The sequence below is a fragment of the Pecten maximus genome, chromosome 5 (assembly GCF_902652985.1).
Source record: "Pecten maximus chromosome 5, xPecMax1.1, whole genome shotgun sequence".
NCBI classification, from domain to species: Eukaryota; Metazoa; Mollusca; class Bivalvia; order Pectinida; family Pectinidae; genus Pecten; species Pecten maximus.
The window spans coordinates 28,125,924-28,141,443 of record NC_047019.1 but is presented as its reverse complement, the minus strand read 5'-3'; the positions used below and the strand labels follow the sequence as shown (position 1 = coordinate 28,141,443).

Sequence of the window (15,520 nt, the reverse complement as noted above, 5' to 3'; positions counted from 1 at the left end):
TCTTGAATGGCTCTGGGAACCTCCTTTACGATGCTACCTGAATGCTTCAAGTCATATAATTCAGCTTCCATTCTCTGTTTCTTATCCAGAACTTGGGTGTATTTATCTTTCATTGACTTGTACTCTTCTTCCATGGCATCATACAACTCAGCTTTGAGTCTTGACGCCAGCATCTTTTGTGTAACATTATCGTTCTCCGTCATGGCCTCATTTAATTCTTCCATCACCAAGTCGTATTTCTCCTCCATTTCCTCGAGCCTCTGTCTCAGGTCCTCCCCATCAATATCATCAGTGACTAACAGATGCCAGTTCCTGCACCTGTTGCTCCAGCCTGCTGCACTTCTCTTCCAAGGCTTTAGTGTCCTGTGACTGAGACTGATCTGCACCAGACTGCGGAGATGTAACCTGCCTCTCGGAGAGTAACTTGTTATATTTGTCTTTCATGACTTTATATTCCTCCTCCATAGCATCGTACAATTCCACCTTCAGTTTCCACTGTGCACACTTAAGCTTTAATTCATCGTTTTCTGTATTTGACTCATTAAGGTCTTCCATAAGAGAATCATACCTTTCCTCCAGATCCTGACACTCCTCAATCTTCCTCTTCAGTTTGTTGTCATAGTCTTCATCCTTAATTCGCCACTCGCTGGAAGCATTATTCTGGTTCTCTCCCATCGACTGAGCATGAAGAGACATTCGACTAGCCTGCTCCAACAGATTTTCTTTCTCTCTAATAGTTTTGGTTAGCTCAGCCTTAGTCAAGTCCAGTTCTGTCTGAACATCGTTCAACTCCTCTTCTACTGCTGTGAGCTCCTCAATTTTCCAGCTCAAGCCATCATTCTTGTCGTTTAGAAGTTTGACCTGTTCTCTTAATTTCATAACCTCTTCCTCGGACACTCCAGAGGATTGAACCTGTTGCTGTTTTGCTGATTCCACTTCTTCTTTCAAGGTCTTCTTCTCTTTCCTCTCTGCTATCAAATCCTCCTGAAGTCCATCCATTTCTTCTGTTATTTCATCCCTTTCTGTTTCCAGTGCTTTTATTTTCTCCTTCAGACTTTTTACACCTTCTGCTTCCATTTTCAATTCTTCAAGTTTCTCTTTAAGGCTTTGAATTTCTTCCACTGATCCATCAGTATTTTGAGTAGAACTTTGACTTTTCTCCTCAGAGTGTCGTAAAGCAATGGCAGCCATTTCCTTCTCACGAGCTAGCTTCTGATTGGCTACTTTCATATTCTCCAAAATTTCTTGATATGTCTTATTTTCACTTTCTAATGAATCACAGAGTGACAGACTATCCTTTAACTGTCTCTCTGCATCACTTGCTTTCTGCTGGGATGATTCAAAGTCGAGTTCCATTGTTGTCAAAGCTGACTGAAGAGAATCACTCCTTTTCTGTAAGTCATTCAATTCTGTCTGCATCTTATTGTTGATGTCTTTTAATGATTTTAATTCTGTAAGATAAGTTTCCTTCTCTTTCTCTGAAGCATTACTTATTTCATCATTCTGTGACTGAACTGCAGCTATTTGTGACCTAAGAGCATCGATCTCCTGCATGACAGATGATTTTTCCTTGGTCAAAGATTCCATCATTATGATAATGTCTTGATTTTTTGTTCGCTCCTGTGTCAAGGCCATTTGAAGGTCATTCATGGCCTTCTCCATATTTTCCTTATCTAATTGATTTTTCTGGTTCTTTTGAACTTCCCCATCTAAGCGTCCAGACAAACTAGCCAAATCCTGCTGTAACTTACTAACATCCTCGACTTTCTCTGGCGATAGTTTTGTCTGTGATAGTTCTTCCTTTAGGTGATGAACCTCTTTCTGCAATGTCTCATTCTTAGTTTTGAAAGCCTTCAATTTAAGCAACATTTTCTCACTCTTGGATTCTGTAACTTTTAAACTATTTGTTACCCGATCATGGTCTTTCTGCAGTTGAGCATATTTTTCCTTCAGCTCTTCTTGTGCCTTTATGCTTTCATCAATGGTAGTAGAATTAGTTTCCAGTGGAGCTGATTGTTTCAATGGATGTACCTGTTCTTTCTCAATAGTGTCTCCCCAGTCACCCCATCCTTCTTCATTATCAATAATTTTCTCTTCAGTATCCGGATCTTTCTGAATAGTTGGTAAACTTGACACTTTCTCTCGTAGCTGATTATTTTCATCACTTACAGTCTCAAGTTTCGTCAAAAGTTGTGTAAATCTGTTCTGAATTTCCTCCATATCCTCTGATTTTTCTGACAATTCCATCACAAGTCTGTCATTTGCTTTCTTTGCCTGCAATGCCACTTCTTTGGTTTGCTGAAATTCTAACTCCATCTGCTCATAATTTTCCTTATGCTCCTGTAAATTGCCATTAACAGTCTGGAGCTCCGATAAAAGCTGAGATTTTTCATGTTCTAATTCTTGCAATGATGATCTTAATTGATCTGCTTCCTTTCCTAGGTCTACCGAAAGAGAAAGCTCTTTCATCATCGATTCCTTGTCACTTCTAAGATCATCAATTTGCTTGGTTAGGCTTCTCATTTCTTTTTCTGATGATTCTATCTGATTCTCAAATTGTGCTTTTTCTTCTTCTGCAGATTGGAGATTTCTTAACTGGGCTTCCATTTCTGTACAGCCACCTTGCAATGCTGTCATTTGATTAGCTAGTTTTGAGTTTTCATCTTGAAGTTGAGAAATCTGATTGGTTGATTGCAATTTGTCCTGATCCAATGAAGCAATTCTGTTCTTCAACTCAGTGCGCTCAATTTCTATTTGTTTAGACTGTTGTTCTAATTCTGATCTCAGTTCATCCTGTAAAGAAGCATTCTGCTGTTCCAAATTGTTTTGTTGAGAAGATATTTGGTCAGCTAGCATCTGTTGCTGGGCATTAAGCTGGACAACCTCTGCAGTTTTTGTGTCTATGACTGCCCCAATACATGCTAGAACATCCTCAATTGTAGTAGCACTGCTTGCCTTTTCTGTGACAGTGGGATGGACATTTTTAACACTAGAATAAACAGATGTCATCGCCTCTTCCTTGTTTTCCAGGTCAGTTGTTAACTGTACAATTTTCTGATGCGTCTCTTCAAGTTCCTGTGACATTCGGTCTAGATCCTCTTTTGCCTGTCCAGTTTCCTTAACAAATGTCTGTCTTTCCTCCTCCATCTGCCCTTTTTCCAGAGTGAGTTCCCCAACATTGGTCTCTAATGTTTTCACTAGTTCACATTTCTCACGAATTTCACCTTGTAAAGACTGTAACAATGATTCCAGATTTGCCACATGAGAATTATATTCATTTAGCTTTGTATCTCGTTCTTGCAATAATTCCTGACAGTGTTGGAGATTCTGTGATATGTTTTCAATTGTCTCCTTCTGATTCTTTACCTCATCCTGAAGATTTTGAGCCACTGTTTCAGATTGAGTTTCGTTGTCACGGGCAACTCCCTCTAGCTTTGAAGAAAGTTCTAGCACCTGGGTTTGAAGCATTTGGCACAAACTGTCTTTTTCCTCCAGAGCGTTGCTATTGGTTTTAACCACATCCTGTAAAGAGACAAGCTCTACCTCCATATTGCTTCGCTTTGCTTCTGCCTCAGCACACTGATCAACAGCTCCAGAAAGTTTCTGTTGAAGTTCTGAACACATGTTTTCCTTTTCCTCACATGAAACAGAAAATTCACTGATTGTCCTCTCCTGATCCTTCAAATTACGTTGTAATTGGTCATTCTCCAATACATACTTGGAAAGTTCATCTTGCATAGCATTTAATTCTGTTTGAATGCTAACAATTTGACTATCTTTGGTTTTCAGTTCTTTCTCAAAAGTGGCAGCTGACTCAGTGAGGTTTTGAATCTTCTCTTGCAACTGTTGTGAGAAATCTGTATGTGCCTTGAGCTGACTTTCAAGTTCATGGATACGATCTTTACTGTCTGGATTTGCAGAGCCCTGTTTAGTATTACTTTCCTTCACAGAACTCTCATCAACACCAGCTTCTTCTTCACTTGTAGCTTGAGCATGTTTACTTGCAGCTTCCAGTTTTGCAGCTAAATCATCCTTGGCAAGATTTGCTTGTGTGAGCTGGTATTTGAGTTTCTTGGCAGTTGCGAGGGCTTTCTTGAATTGGAGTTCCTTGTCTGCTGCAGTTTTCTTCATGCTCTCCAACTCACTTTCATTGGCAACAATTTGAGCTTGGAGACTTTCGCATTTTTCTTCCGTGTCTGTCATTTGAGATAATTTTTCTTCCATGTTCTCCATCTGTGTCAGTCTTTCTTCCATTTCCTGTAAATTACCCAAAAGTGATTCTATTTTCAACTGTTTTTCTTGGCATTGTTGAGATGTGTTTTCAAGTTGATGCTCCAGATTCTGCCGGTCTTTCATCTCCTCCTCACGTAACTTGTCCATATCCTGTTTGGAGCTCTGCAGTTCCAGTCCTGTCTGTTGCAACTGTTCCTGCAATAATCTTTTGATCTGAGATTCACTTTCTGTCTGCTGTTGAAGAATTTCTAAATCTGCTCTCAGTTCTCTCTCGATGTCTCTCACTCTTTCAAGCTCCTGGTTCCGAGATCTCAAATCAGTGTTCAGTTTTTCAATAGTTTCGACTAACTCAGTCTCAGTATCTGAAGCTCCAGTTTTTAAACTTTCCATAGTTGCAGTGACATTTTCCAATGAATCCTTCAGACGTTCTGCCTCAGTGATCCAATAGCGGCTTTCCTCTTGTGTTTGTGCTAGTGTTGTTTGTTGCTCAGCAATGACCTTTTCCAAATCTTTTACAGTTGAGATGCTGTTTGCTAAATCATTTTGACATCTTTTAAGTTCTGACTGCAATATTTCTTGTTCTAAGTAAGACTTTTCTTTCTCTGACCTCGACTCTTCTGCATCCTTGTGTGACCTTTCTCCCTCTGACCTTAATTCCTCCAACTCTCTCTGTGACCTTTCTACCTCTGACCTTGATTCCTCTAATTCTCTCTGTGACCTTTTCACCTCTGACCTAGATTCCTCCAATTCTCTCTCTAACCTTTCCATCACAGACTTAGATTCATCTAATTCTTTCTGTGACTCTGACCTTAATTTTTCGAGTTCTGAGTTAGATCTTTCCAAATCTGACCTAGATTTATTTCTGTCTTCCTCCATTTTTTCCAAGTCCATCTGTAAACGGCTTGCCGCTTCTGCATAGGACTGGACCTGGGCATTCAACTCCTCAAGGTGTGAGCTCTGAAAAGGGAAAGACATTAATTAGTACAAAGTTCTGACTTACTATAAACACAGTATTATTTATATGCTGTAGATAACTTCTTATTGCTTAATCAATTAAAAGATATTTGACAAATAATTTCATTCATTATACTTTTTGTATTTGAATTTAACACATAACAAGTCAGCAAAACTGCTATTTCAAAATATTCGATCGTTCACTTTACAGAATAATACTTATAGTTATGTTTTCATTTTTCAGAAGAATATGTATGTAGAATTCATTTGAATAATAAACACCATCAAGTAAGTTAAGCAATATTTAGTCACAAACGAGAGCAAACACAGGATTCATACACAGCCCATGCACAATAATGTATTAGCAAACATGACATGGTATTATGTGAACATGGTTAGAAAGATATACATGGAGCAGTGGTCATTCCATATCTGTTGACAGGTGACCCATATGAATGAAGACTTATCCAGTTTATACATATGATATATACAATATATATATGGCAATGTCTCTAATGTTGCTATGGGGATATAGAGGTTTTAGTACTAGCAATATATATAGTCATACAGACCTATGTCCCATTTGAATGTATTTTACTCTGTTAGATAATAAGCCAATCCCAACGATGAGTAATACCTGGCTATAAGCCCTTTGTGTAGTCATATTCCAATTATGCATTAAAACTAATTCTGTGCTTACTTTTAAGTATAGTCTTTTTTAATGGCAAAAGCTTCTTTTAGATTTGAAAAAAAACAAACAAAAAAACTTAACCATCGACATAAGTACCTTACTATTTAATACACAAGGATGTCTACAAGAGTCACCAGACTTTGAAAATTCATCAAAATCAATGTTGAATTGAAATCTGCTGTAAAGAATATTTATATGTTTAAATTCAGCAGAATACTAAGTATATATAAATCTAGACTAAGTCAAACTTAGCAAACAAAAAGATATACTAATACAATTCAGAGGAAACAAAGATACATCAGATCTACATACTGTTACAAAGTAACAAATACTTTCTGTCTGGAGAAGTGTTTGATACAACAGAATTTAGACTTAATGATATTATGCCAATCCCTGGTCGTTGTTTATAATGGATAATGGTAAATATGGAATATACTTCTCCTTTACGTATACATGTATAATGTATGGTACATAACGATGAAACCTCAATATAACGCCCCTCATTCTCTTTGCAATCTTTTTATTTCTGCCTTAGTTAATATTTGCAAACCTGTTTAAATTATAGCATCAGAAGCTTCACTAAAATGGGAGTGTAATGAGGTTTCATGGTATGTAGAATTCCTACATGCAGAATGTAATATCATGCACACATTCCTGTAGCTACAACATTAATCCTGTAATACGCCCAGTCAGGGATGGGTTTATATATTACAGGACAATAAAACAGGATAAGTATTTCTTTACTGAACTGCAGTAGACATGACATGGGCTTACCACTGGATAAATATGATATTAACTCCTGGCTAAAACATATCAATCACATTTTATTGCATTGTGATTTATCTACATCCTTAGAACACTGATAACCAGAAGTTTCTTCCTATGTAAGTTTTCCAGCAGTAGTTTTCCCTGTAACAACTTTATCAGTAGTTATTTCATTGTTAACAAATTATCAGTAATTATCTTGATGAAACGTTAGTTTTGGAATGACAGGTTATCTTCATATTTTATCATAAAAATGGGTAGCTTGACACATTAACATTTACTCTGAACTAGGTAACGGAAGACTGTGTACTAGTTAAAAAGGATTTGGACCTCATTTAAATCATTTCTTCAAGTTCCTAATTATATGTGCATTGTTGAATTTTCCTTTTTGTATGAAATCTTACTTCTTAAATATTTATAGAATCTAAAATTCATGTTTATTATCAATTTTTCATCTGAAAATGGCCTCTCGAAAGAAAAATAAGGGGCCCAAGGCCCAATACCAGACACATAGAACAATGTACTTTTAACAAAATCACGATTCACATGTATTACAGTTTTTAAAAGTTATATACATACAATGTACACACCGTTGATGGGAACAATCCAATTTGTAAGCTGAGTAGGCCTTTTGTGGTGTAACGTAAACAACCTGTCTATCCAATGTGTCAAATCTGACCTATGATTTCAATTAAAGGTTGTAATGTAGCTTTGATAAGTTATAGATTTCTATCATCTAATGCTGAAATATTCAGCTACCGTGCAGTTCAAGTAAAAGATAAAAAATAAAATTCTAACATACCAGCGCACTATAACACATGTGCACATTCTATGTGTAAATTTACGGTAGATGCCTCTAACCACTGTTAGTATTAGTATAATACATGTGTTACATTTACAAGATGTGACAATTCATTCTGAAGCAAGTCTTCTGTTTCTATTTATACATGTATTTAGTTATTCTCCCATCCATACATCCTTATGTTCATTTCATTATAATTTTGTAATATACATGTACATTTAAATTAATGTGTCTTTAAAAATTTCTTGATCAATTATTAACTTAACAATGAGTAAACATCACTATATCATATCTAATTTAGATTTAAGAGAGAAAGTGTTTTTGTGAATAATTTTGAAATTTCAAACAATTTTGATAGCATTTGAATTTTAACACTTTTTTCAACAAGTATCATGGATTGAATTAAGAGGAGATGTTTCTGAAAAATTTAAGAACAGATTACTAAATATTCAGATTTTTATCCTATATATTACCTTCTAAATATTCTTATCAACTACATGAATTAATGATGTTTAATGGCTAGCTAAAAAAATAAAATATAAAGTAGCTTGTAATCAAATCTAGCTTCTAAATGGCAAAACTATACAATGCAAGCCTTCAGAATTGTCACACAGCAAGTGAACAAAAGGAGCAGTATTGTGTGTATTAGTGAACTACATTAGCCACCACGATAAGAGACACCTCAATAGCCAGAAGCATGCATCAGAGATAGTAAAGAGAAACACTAGAATATATTGGTGATACAATGTTCCTCAATAAGCAACAGAATAAGCTTACTTCTCGGGGAACTGATCCCAATGAATGAGATGTTTCCTTGGTCATATCTTCCACAACTCCATCTTTTTGAGAGGGTGATGACCTCAAAGGCTGTATCTTTTCTATTTGCATTTTGCCTTCTACTGATGTTTGAGGCTCATTCCTGGTGTTGTATTCTGCCAGCAGACATTGATACTTTTGCTCCAAGGTCATAAGTTCTTCCCTTTGATTTTGGTTATGTTCCTCTGACTGATGCAAATTGCCTTCAACGCATTTGAGCTGATCTTGTAACTGAATTGCCTTTTGGTTTAAATTTTGTAAATTTTCATTTTGATTGGAACATATTTGTAGTTGTTTCTGTAGAGCATCCTCTTTTTCAGTCATAGTGTCCTTAAGTCGGTCTGATGTTTCCTGTGATAATTTCAGTTCATGAAGTACAGATTCAAGTCTGTTTTCCATTTCTAAAATACTGGCTGCTTGGGTACGAACCAATCCCTCAGACCTGGTCAAATTTCCCTGAAGTTCCGCAATAACACCATCACGTTCATTCAAATACTTAAGATTTGTTTTTGAAGATTCCTCAACCTGACCCAATGTTTGTTTTAAGCCTGATAACTCTGTTTCCTTGCCTACCAACTCATCCTTCAATAGTGAGTTAGCTGTTTCTAGCTCCACCTGTGATGCTTGTGCTTGACTCAACAATTTCATTGAATCTAAAAGGGCGATCTCTTTCTCCTGCAGCCTTTTTGAACTTGCATCATTGAATTCTTCAATATCTCGTATCATTTGGTTTTGTTTTTCCATTTGGTCATTGTATTGGTGCTGAAGATCACGTGTTGAATTAATCTGTTTCTCAAGTTGATTCTCCATATTTGCCATTTTGATTTCATGACTTCTTATCACTGTATCCTTGTCCTCAGCATTAACACGCAGCTTAGTATTAGTTTCCTCAAGGTTTTGAATGATGTTTTGAAGTTCATTGGTCAGAGATTCTTTCTCTTGTACTTTTTGCACTGCCTCCTGTGTAGCCAGCTGGTGTTGTACGATTTCATCTTGTAATTCTGAGATTGCAGTCACCTTTTCTTGGAGTCGCTGACCATATAGCTGACCTGATTCTTCCAAAGACTCCAGAGTCTCTTCCAGTTTTTCACACTGACGCGAGTATAACTCCTGTAAATTCTGCATCTCACCACCTTGATGAGACAGGTTGTCCTTCAGACGTTGAATCTGCATATGCAATTCATGCATTTCTAAATCCTTGTCCTGCAAAGACTGTTCACTACTCTGACCTGTGGATTGCATAATTTGAATACTTTCCTCCAGAGAAGAAATCTTAGAATCCTTCATCTCGACATCAAACAGAATTTCCCTGTAGGACTGTTCCAAGTTATGAAGACTGTGTTCCAAATTTCTAGCTCTTTCTGAATAATTTTTGTTTTCACCATTTAAAATGGACAAACACTCATCTTTCTCTCGACATTTTTCCGTCAGCTCCTCAACCGTTGTTTTCAAATAAGTTATCAACTTCCTAGTAAGTGGCAAACATTTTTCAACATCATTCATCTCGCTGTCACCAGCACTCTCAATCTTTTGGGAAGGCAATCCTTGGGTTTTATCAAAGTCATTGACCATCTGCAATAGTGTTGTACTGATATGCTCAAGTTTGGCTTGGTTTCCAAGCCGATTGTCCTGAGAAAGGTTCAAGGCGTGTTGTAAATTTGACAATTCTGTATCTTTTTCCTGTATTTGGATATGTAACCCCTTCAACACATCTGCCTGTGTCAACCGCAAGTTTTCCATGTCCTCTTTGATGGACATGATCTCTTGGTCTTTATAAGCAAGATCATCAGCTCGTGATTTGTCAAGATTCTTAAGTTCCATGTGCTGCACTTCCAACTGGCGATACATTTCATCATTATCTGAGTTTTTATTTAATTCCACCTTCATGTCCTCAATTTCACGTTCCAAAGAAGTTACCTTGTTTAAATTTTCTTGTTTGGTTTCTTCCAAGTTCTCAATAGTTTCCTTAGCGCTGGCCAACTCAGTCTGCATATGCTGGCATTGTGCCTCAAACTGCATGAGATAGTTAACTTGGCTTTGTGTATTGTCTCCATATTGTTGCCACTGTGCCAACAAAGCGTCCTTTTCCTCGCATGCCTTCTGTAGATCTGCTACTGAAGTCTTTAAGCCCAATACTGCATTTTCGTGCCAATCTCCATAACCTTTAAGTTGTTCTTTCAGCTTGAGAATTTCCACATCCTTAGCCTCCGAACTGGCTTGGTTAGTATCTAAGATTTGTTGTAAAGATGCCAGTCTCTCTTGGTCCTCCCTGTATGACTTTTCTAGAGATTCTATTTCACAACATTTTACTGATACTTCTTCCTTACTTTTTTCCAACTCATACATCAGGGTAGATACTTCCGCATCCAATGTAGAAGCATTAGCATCCTCTTTCTTTTTGCCTTTCCCTCCCTTGGTCAGTTTAGATATTTTTGCATCCTTTGCCTTGCAAAGAGTTTTGAGTTTGTTCAAAGAAGCTTCTAGTTCATGTTTCTCCTTTTCAGCCTGACGTTTTATCTCTTCTAGATCATTCTCATACCTGTGTTTCATTTGTTCCTCCATTTTCCCTTCCTGTCGCTTTGGTGTACTTGTCATCAAGGACTGCATAGACTGAGCAGCAAACACAGGTTCAATTACCTCTGCCTCAGCTCTCTGATCCGACATGGAGAAAGACTCATCAATATTATCACCACCACTGCGATACATTGCCTTATTTTCCTCGATGAATTTGTTTAATTCCTTGTTTTTTATGTCCAATTCAGTGAACCTGTCCTCCCAGTATCGGGACCTCTCTGCCTCTAATTCTAACTCGTCTACAATTTGAGACTCATGTTGAAGACTATCGGAGAGTTCCTTGACACGTTCCTTCAGCATTAACACATCTGTGTCCCTTTCAGCTAATATTTGTTCCTGTTTAGCCACAATCTCCTCAAACTTTTGCACCTTTGCAGCTTTGCCTTTCCCTACTTTCTTAAGTCGATCAATTTCATTCATCAGTTGATCCCTTTCTTTTTTCACAGAATCCGTTTCTCCTTCCCTAAGTATATTTACTTCCATCATTAGTTTCTCTTTTTCTTCTTTTACAGAGTCTAACTGTGAAACAATATCTGATATAGTCTGCTCCTTACTCAGTACCTGCTGTTTTGTTTCCTGGATTTCTTTCATCAAATTTTCCTTCTCCCAGCTCAAATTAGTAACATCTTCACGTAATGATAAAATTTCGCTTTCCTTTTGTGATATGCTGTTGCTAAGTTGGGACACATATGCTTCATACTCATTACATTTATCCTCCAAGCTTTTTGTGGTCAGTTGACTGTCGTTCAAGCGATGATGAACATCTTCATTGTCTTCCTCAACCTCATCCAGTTTTATTGCAAGATCTTTCACTCTCTCTTGTAGTATAAGGACATCAGTATCTTTGCTAGCTAGCACCTTTTCCTGTGCCTCTACCACTTCCTCAAACTTTTGAGCCTTCTTTTGCCTACCTTTTCCAACTTTTTGCAGCTTTTCATTTTCATTCGCTAATTTTTCTAATTCATCCATAGTCTCTTCATATTTTTCTTTCATCTCCTCACAGATAACTTGCAAGTGTTTTACAGCATCCTCTTTCACTTTGAGCATTTCCTCTTTTTCAGACATGGCTTGATCCATTTTTCTCAACTTAGCCTCTTTCCCTTTGACAATCTTTTGCATCTTCTTCAGGTCAACAGTTATTCTTTCTTTCTCTTGTAGAGCAGAGGTCAAGTTTTCTTGCAGATCATTAACATTTGCCATTTTTTCAGCCAGTGACAGATCCAAAGTCGTCTTTTCTGACATCAATTTAGCTGTCACATCATCTGATTCTACCTGACACTGTTCCAAATGAGACATTACACTGGATACATGCAACTTCTCTATCTGTGACTCCCGACTCATCACATCGATCTGGTTTTGCAGACTTTTACACCTCAGTCTTAGCTCTTCCTGAACTTTGCTTTCATGTTCCAGATGGTTCCTTAGTGCATCCTCTTCATATTGTGCATCTTCAACTTTTTCTGTGAGCTCTTTAACCCTTTCCTGAATAATGAAAAGTTCAGTATCTTTAGATGCAATAATCTTTTCCTGTTCCGCAACAACTTCCTCAAACTTCTTAGTTTTTACACTTCTGCTCTTTGCAAGCTTTTGGAGTTTCTGCAATTCTGCTTCAATGCCTTCTTTCTCCTGCATTAATGTTTGATACTTTTCACCATCTTCATTTTGAATGGTCATCTTTTCTTCAAAATCTCTAGTGACTGATGCAAGTTTCTCTTCCTGTTCTTTCATGAGCTTGTTGATCTTTGCATCTTTCCCTTTACATAATTTCTTCAATTTCTTTAACTCGTTCGCCAAACTGTCTTTTTCATCTGATGATTCATCTCTCGCATTCATCTCCAACTGCTGTGTTTGTAAGGCCTCTTTCTCAATCCTTTCCGCCTGAAGAATGTCTTCCAACTCATTGAATTTTTGTTCAGTTTCCCGCAACTTCATTGAGATATTGAGAAGCTCTGTGTCTTTTGAGGAAAGCTCACTGTCTTTTACTCCTACATCAGGTATATGGCTAGCTTCACTCTCCTCGTTGTTTTGGCGAAGTCTCTCTATTTCTATTGTCATCTGTTCGTGCTGTAATTTGGTAATATAACCCCAATGATAATTTCATCTTTATAATCACTACAACCCAATAATAGTATGCTATTTTTTCTTTATAAATCACTTTATCCTATGTGTACATTGGAAATTTGTCTTGTCTTGAAAATTTACTTTCATGAATTATAACCTGATGAAAAATGTATTTACATCAGATACCTTCGATAACAATAAGTAAGTATTCATACAATGCAGATTCCATAAATGGATGATTCACGAATCATGAATAAAACCTATACACAGAGTTTCAGAAATTAAGAAAGGAAGATAAAATCATTTACCTCTTCACTTACATAATTTAGATAGTATACTCGATACTTTACTACAAAGTATGATTTTTTTCTCACAGACCAAACTATCCTGATTGCCAAGACTTCATTGCAACTTGATAATGACAAAAACTAATTCAGAACGATGTATTCCCATCTTTTTTACGGTCTTTACTAATCTTGAGAAATAAACCAAAAAGTCTCAATACCTAAATTCCTGATCTCAGTATCTCGACATAATTTTGAAAATAAAACCTATTCTTAACCTGAACTAATTTTCACTTTAGAGGCAAAATATTTTGCAATTATCAAATATTTACTGCTAGAGTAGTACCACAATTAGTACTGAATAGATCATGAAATCAGCTGATAATGAGCTTTAAGTCACTCCTATTGTAGTTCGGTTTTGATTTTGTATTGTATTAACGTCCTATCAACAGCTAGTGTTATTTAAGGACAGTCCTAGTATAGTGATCCCTTACTATTGTTCCTCAGTTTAACTTAAAATTCAGAAAAATAATATCTATCTGAAATGGAAAATGGTGCTCTATATAATATACCTAAGATAGGATAAACCTTTGCTTTTCCTGATACTATTAGATTTACATGTACAAAAACGGTTCTCTATCGAAGAAACTTAAACTGAATTAATAGAACTCATCACTTGAGTTTTTTTTATATTTAAATTAATTTAGAAAAAAATGAATTAATTTGACTCAAAATCAGAATTATTTTTAATTGACCTGATGATGGAATTTTACGAACAATATTAAGGTAAATGCTGGTCAGAATTTATTTAGCATGATTCATTGTAAACAAGACCTATATAGCTATCAGCATGGATCTGTCGATGTGAAGGAACATGTACTGTCCTGAAAACTTTGCTACAAGCTGACGTTTTGCAGCGATTCATTTTGAATGCAGAGTGAAAAAAACTTAAAAAATCATTGCGACAATAGAAGGTTGGACATCTAACATAGATCAATAAGAAGTATATACCAGGTATCATATATCTAGATTTACCGACAGAAATTTACAATGCTGCAGCAATATTCTGTAGTTATGCTAGATCACTTCGTCTATATCGTGTACAAAATTCTAGGATGCTATTACCAAGAACAAAACCAATCCATTAAAGAATCATATGTTTACTATCATATTACTTTACCCGGTTTTATCCAAAATTCTAGGACGCTATTACCAAGAACCAAACTAATGCTATTACCAGGAACAAAACTAATCTATTAAAGAATCGTTTGTTTACTGTCATAATATTTTACCAGGTTTTATCCAAAATTCTAAGATGCTATTACCGAGAACCAAACTAACCTATTAAAGAATCATTTATTTACTGTCACAATATTTTATCAGGTTTTCTCCAAGTATACAAGGGTAACAAGTTTCAATGTCATTCATATCATGGTTGCATATATGCTTATCATAACATATTTTCAAAGATCTTTTTTAAATTTAAAACAAACACATGCTTGATTTACACAGATTCATGCTTGAAGTCTAAATGGATGAATATATATCAATATTAATCTATAAAATACAAATATTAACAAGTATGACTTTAAAAAAACTTTTTTCATATCAACTGCCGCTCAAATCAAACAAATTAATTGTCAGGAATAAATGATACCAAATCAGTAGCTGTTTTTAAATTAAATCATATCAAATATCAAAGATTTAACTTTAAAGAAACACGACTCTTAAATAGCATTGACCTTTAAATGAACCGTATAAATTTTAGTCCAAAAATCTATCAAAATGAAGGCTGAGGACTGAAAAAGTGTGTGTGCTACAAATCCTACATTTTATTATGCTTCAAGTTAATGATATATAGCTTTCATATGTATACTTCAATTATCTATTTAATTTATTACAACAATTAATTTTTATATATTTGTCTTTTCAAACAATGTGTAGTGGCAGTAATATTTTGAATTTAACACGCGTTTATAAATAAAATATCAATATCTTTAAACCATGCTGTGAATGAAATTAGAACATTGGTTCATATAAAAATTGTCTTGAGAACCCTGTTTTAACTCAATATTCATTACCATGACATTTTAATTCATTGTTTCAATAAGAATCTTAACAGTGATCACTGGTAGAACAATCTTTAAGAATCTATTAGCTTTGGCATTGAAGGAGCATGTGAAGTCATCATATTTTTGTATAATTTGAGAGAACTAAATTATTCATTTGATTATAATGCAAATAGAAATATCATTTTTCAATTAAAGTACTCAAAAAGTCTCTCAAACTATACAAAATATGTATACTTACCTGCTGTATAAGTTGTTCATTATCAATCAT

General features: G+C 35.7%; 1 protein-coding gene across 1 annotated transcript in view; it reads right to left on the bottom strand.

The window, feature by feature from the left end:
- Positions 1-162: 162 nt before the first annotated feature.
- LOC117327723 (centromere-associated protein E-like) overlaps positions 163-15,520 on the bottom strand; it is a 45,553-nt gene continuing 30,195 nt past the window's right edge. Inside the window, exons 11-12 of the mRNA XM_033884850.1 lie at positions 8,223-12,899; positions 163-5,190 (exon numbers count right to left, since the gene is read on the bottom strand). Of these exons, the coding sequence (XP_033740741.1) occupies positions 289-5,190; positions 8,223-12,899 (9,579 nt within the window). The 3' untranslated portion in view covers positions 163-288. The remainder of the gene's footprint in view (positions 5,191-8,222; positions 12,900-15,520) is intronic.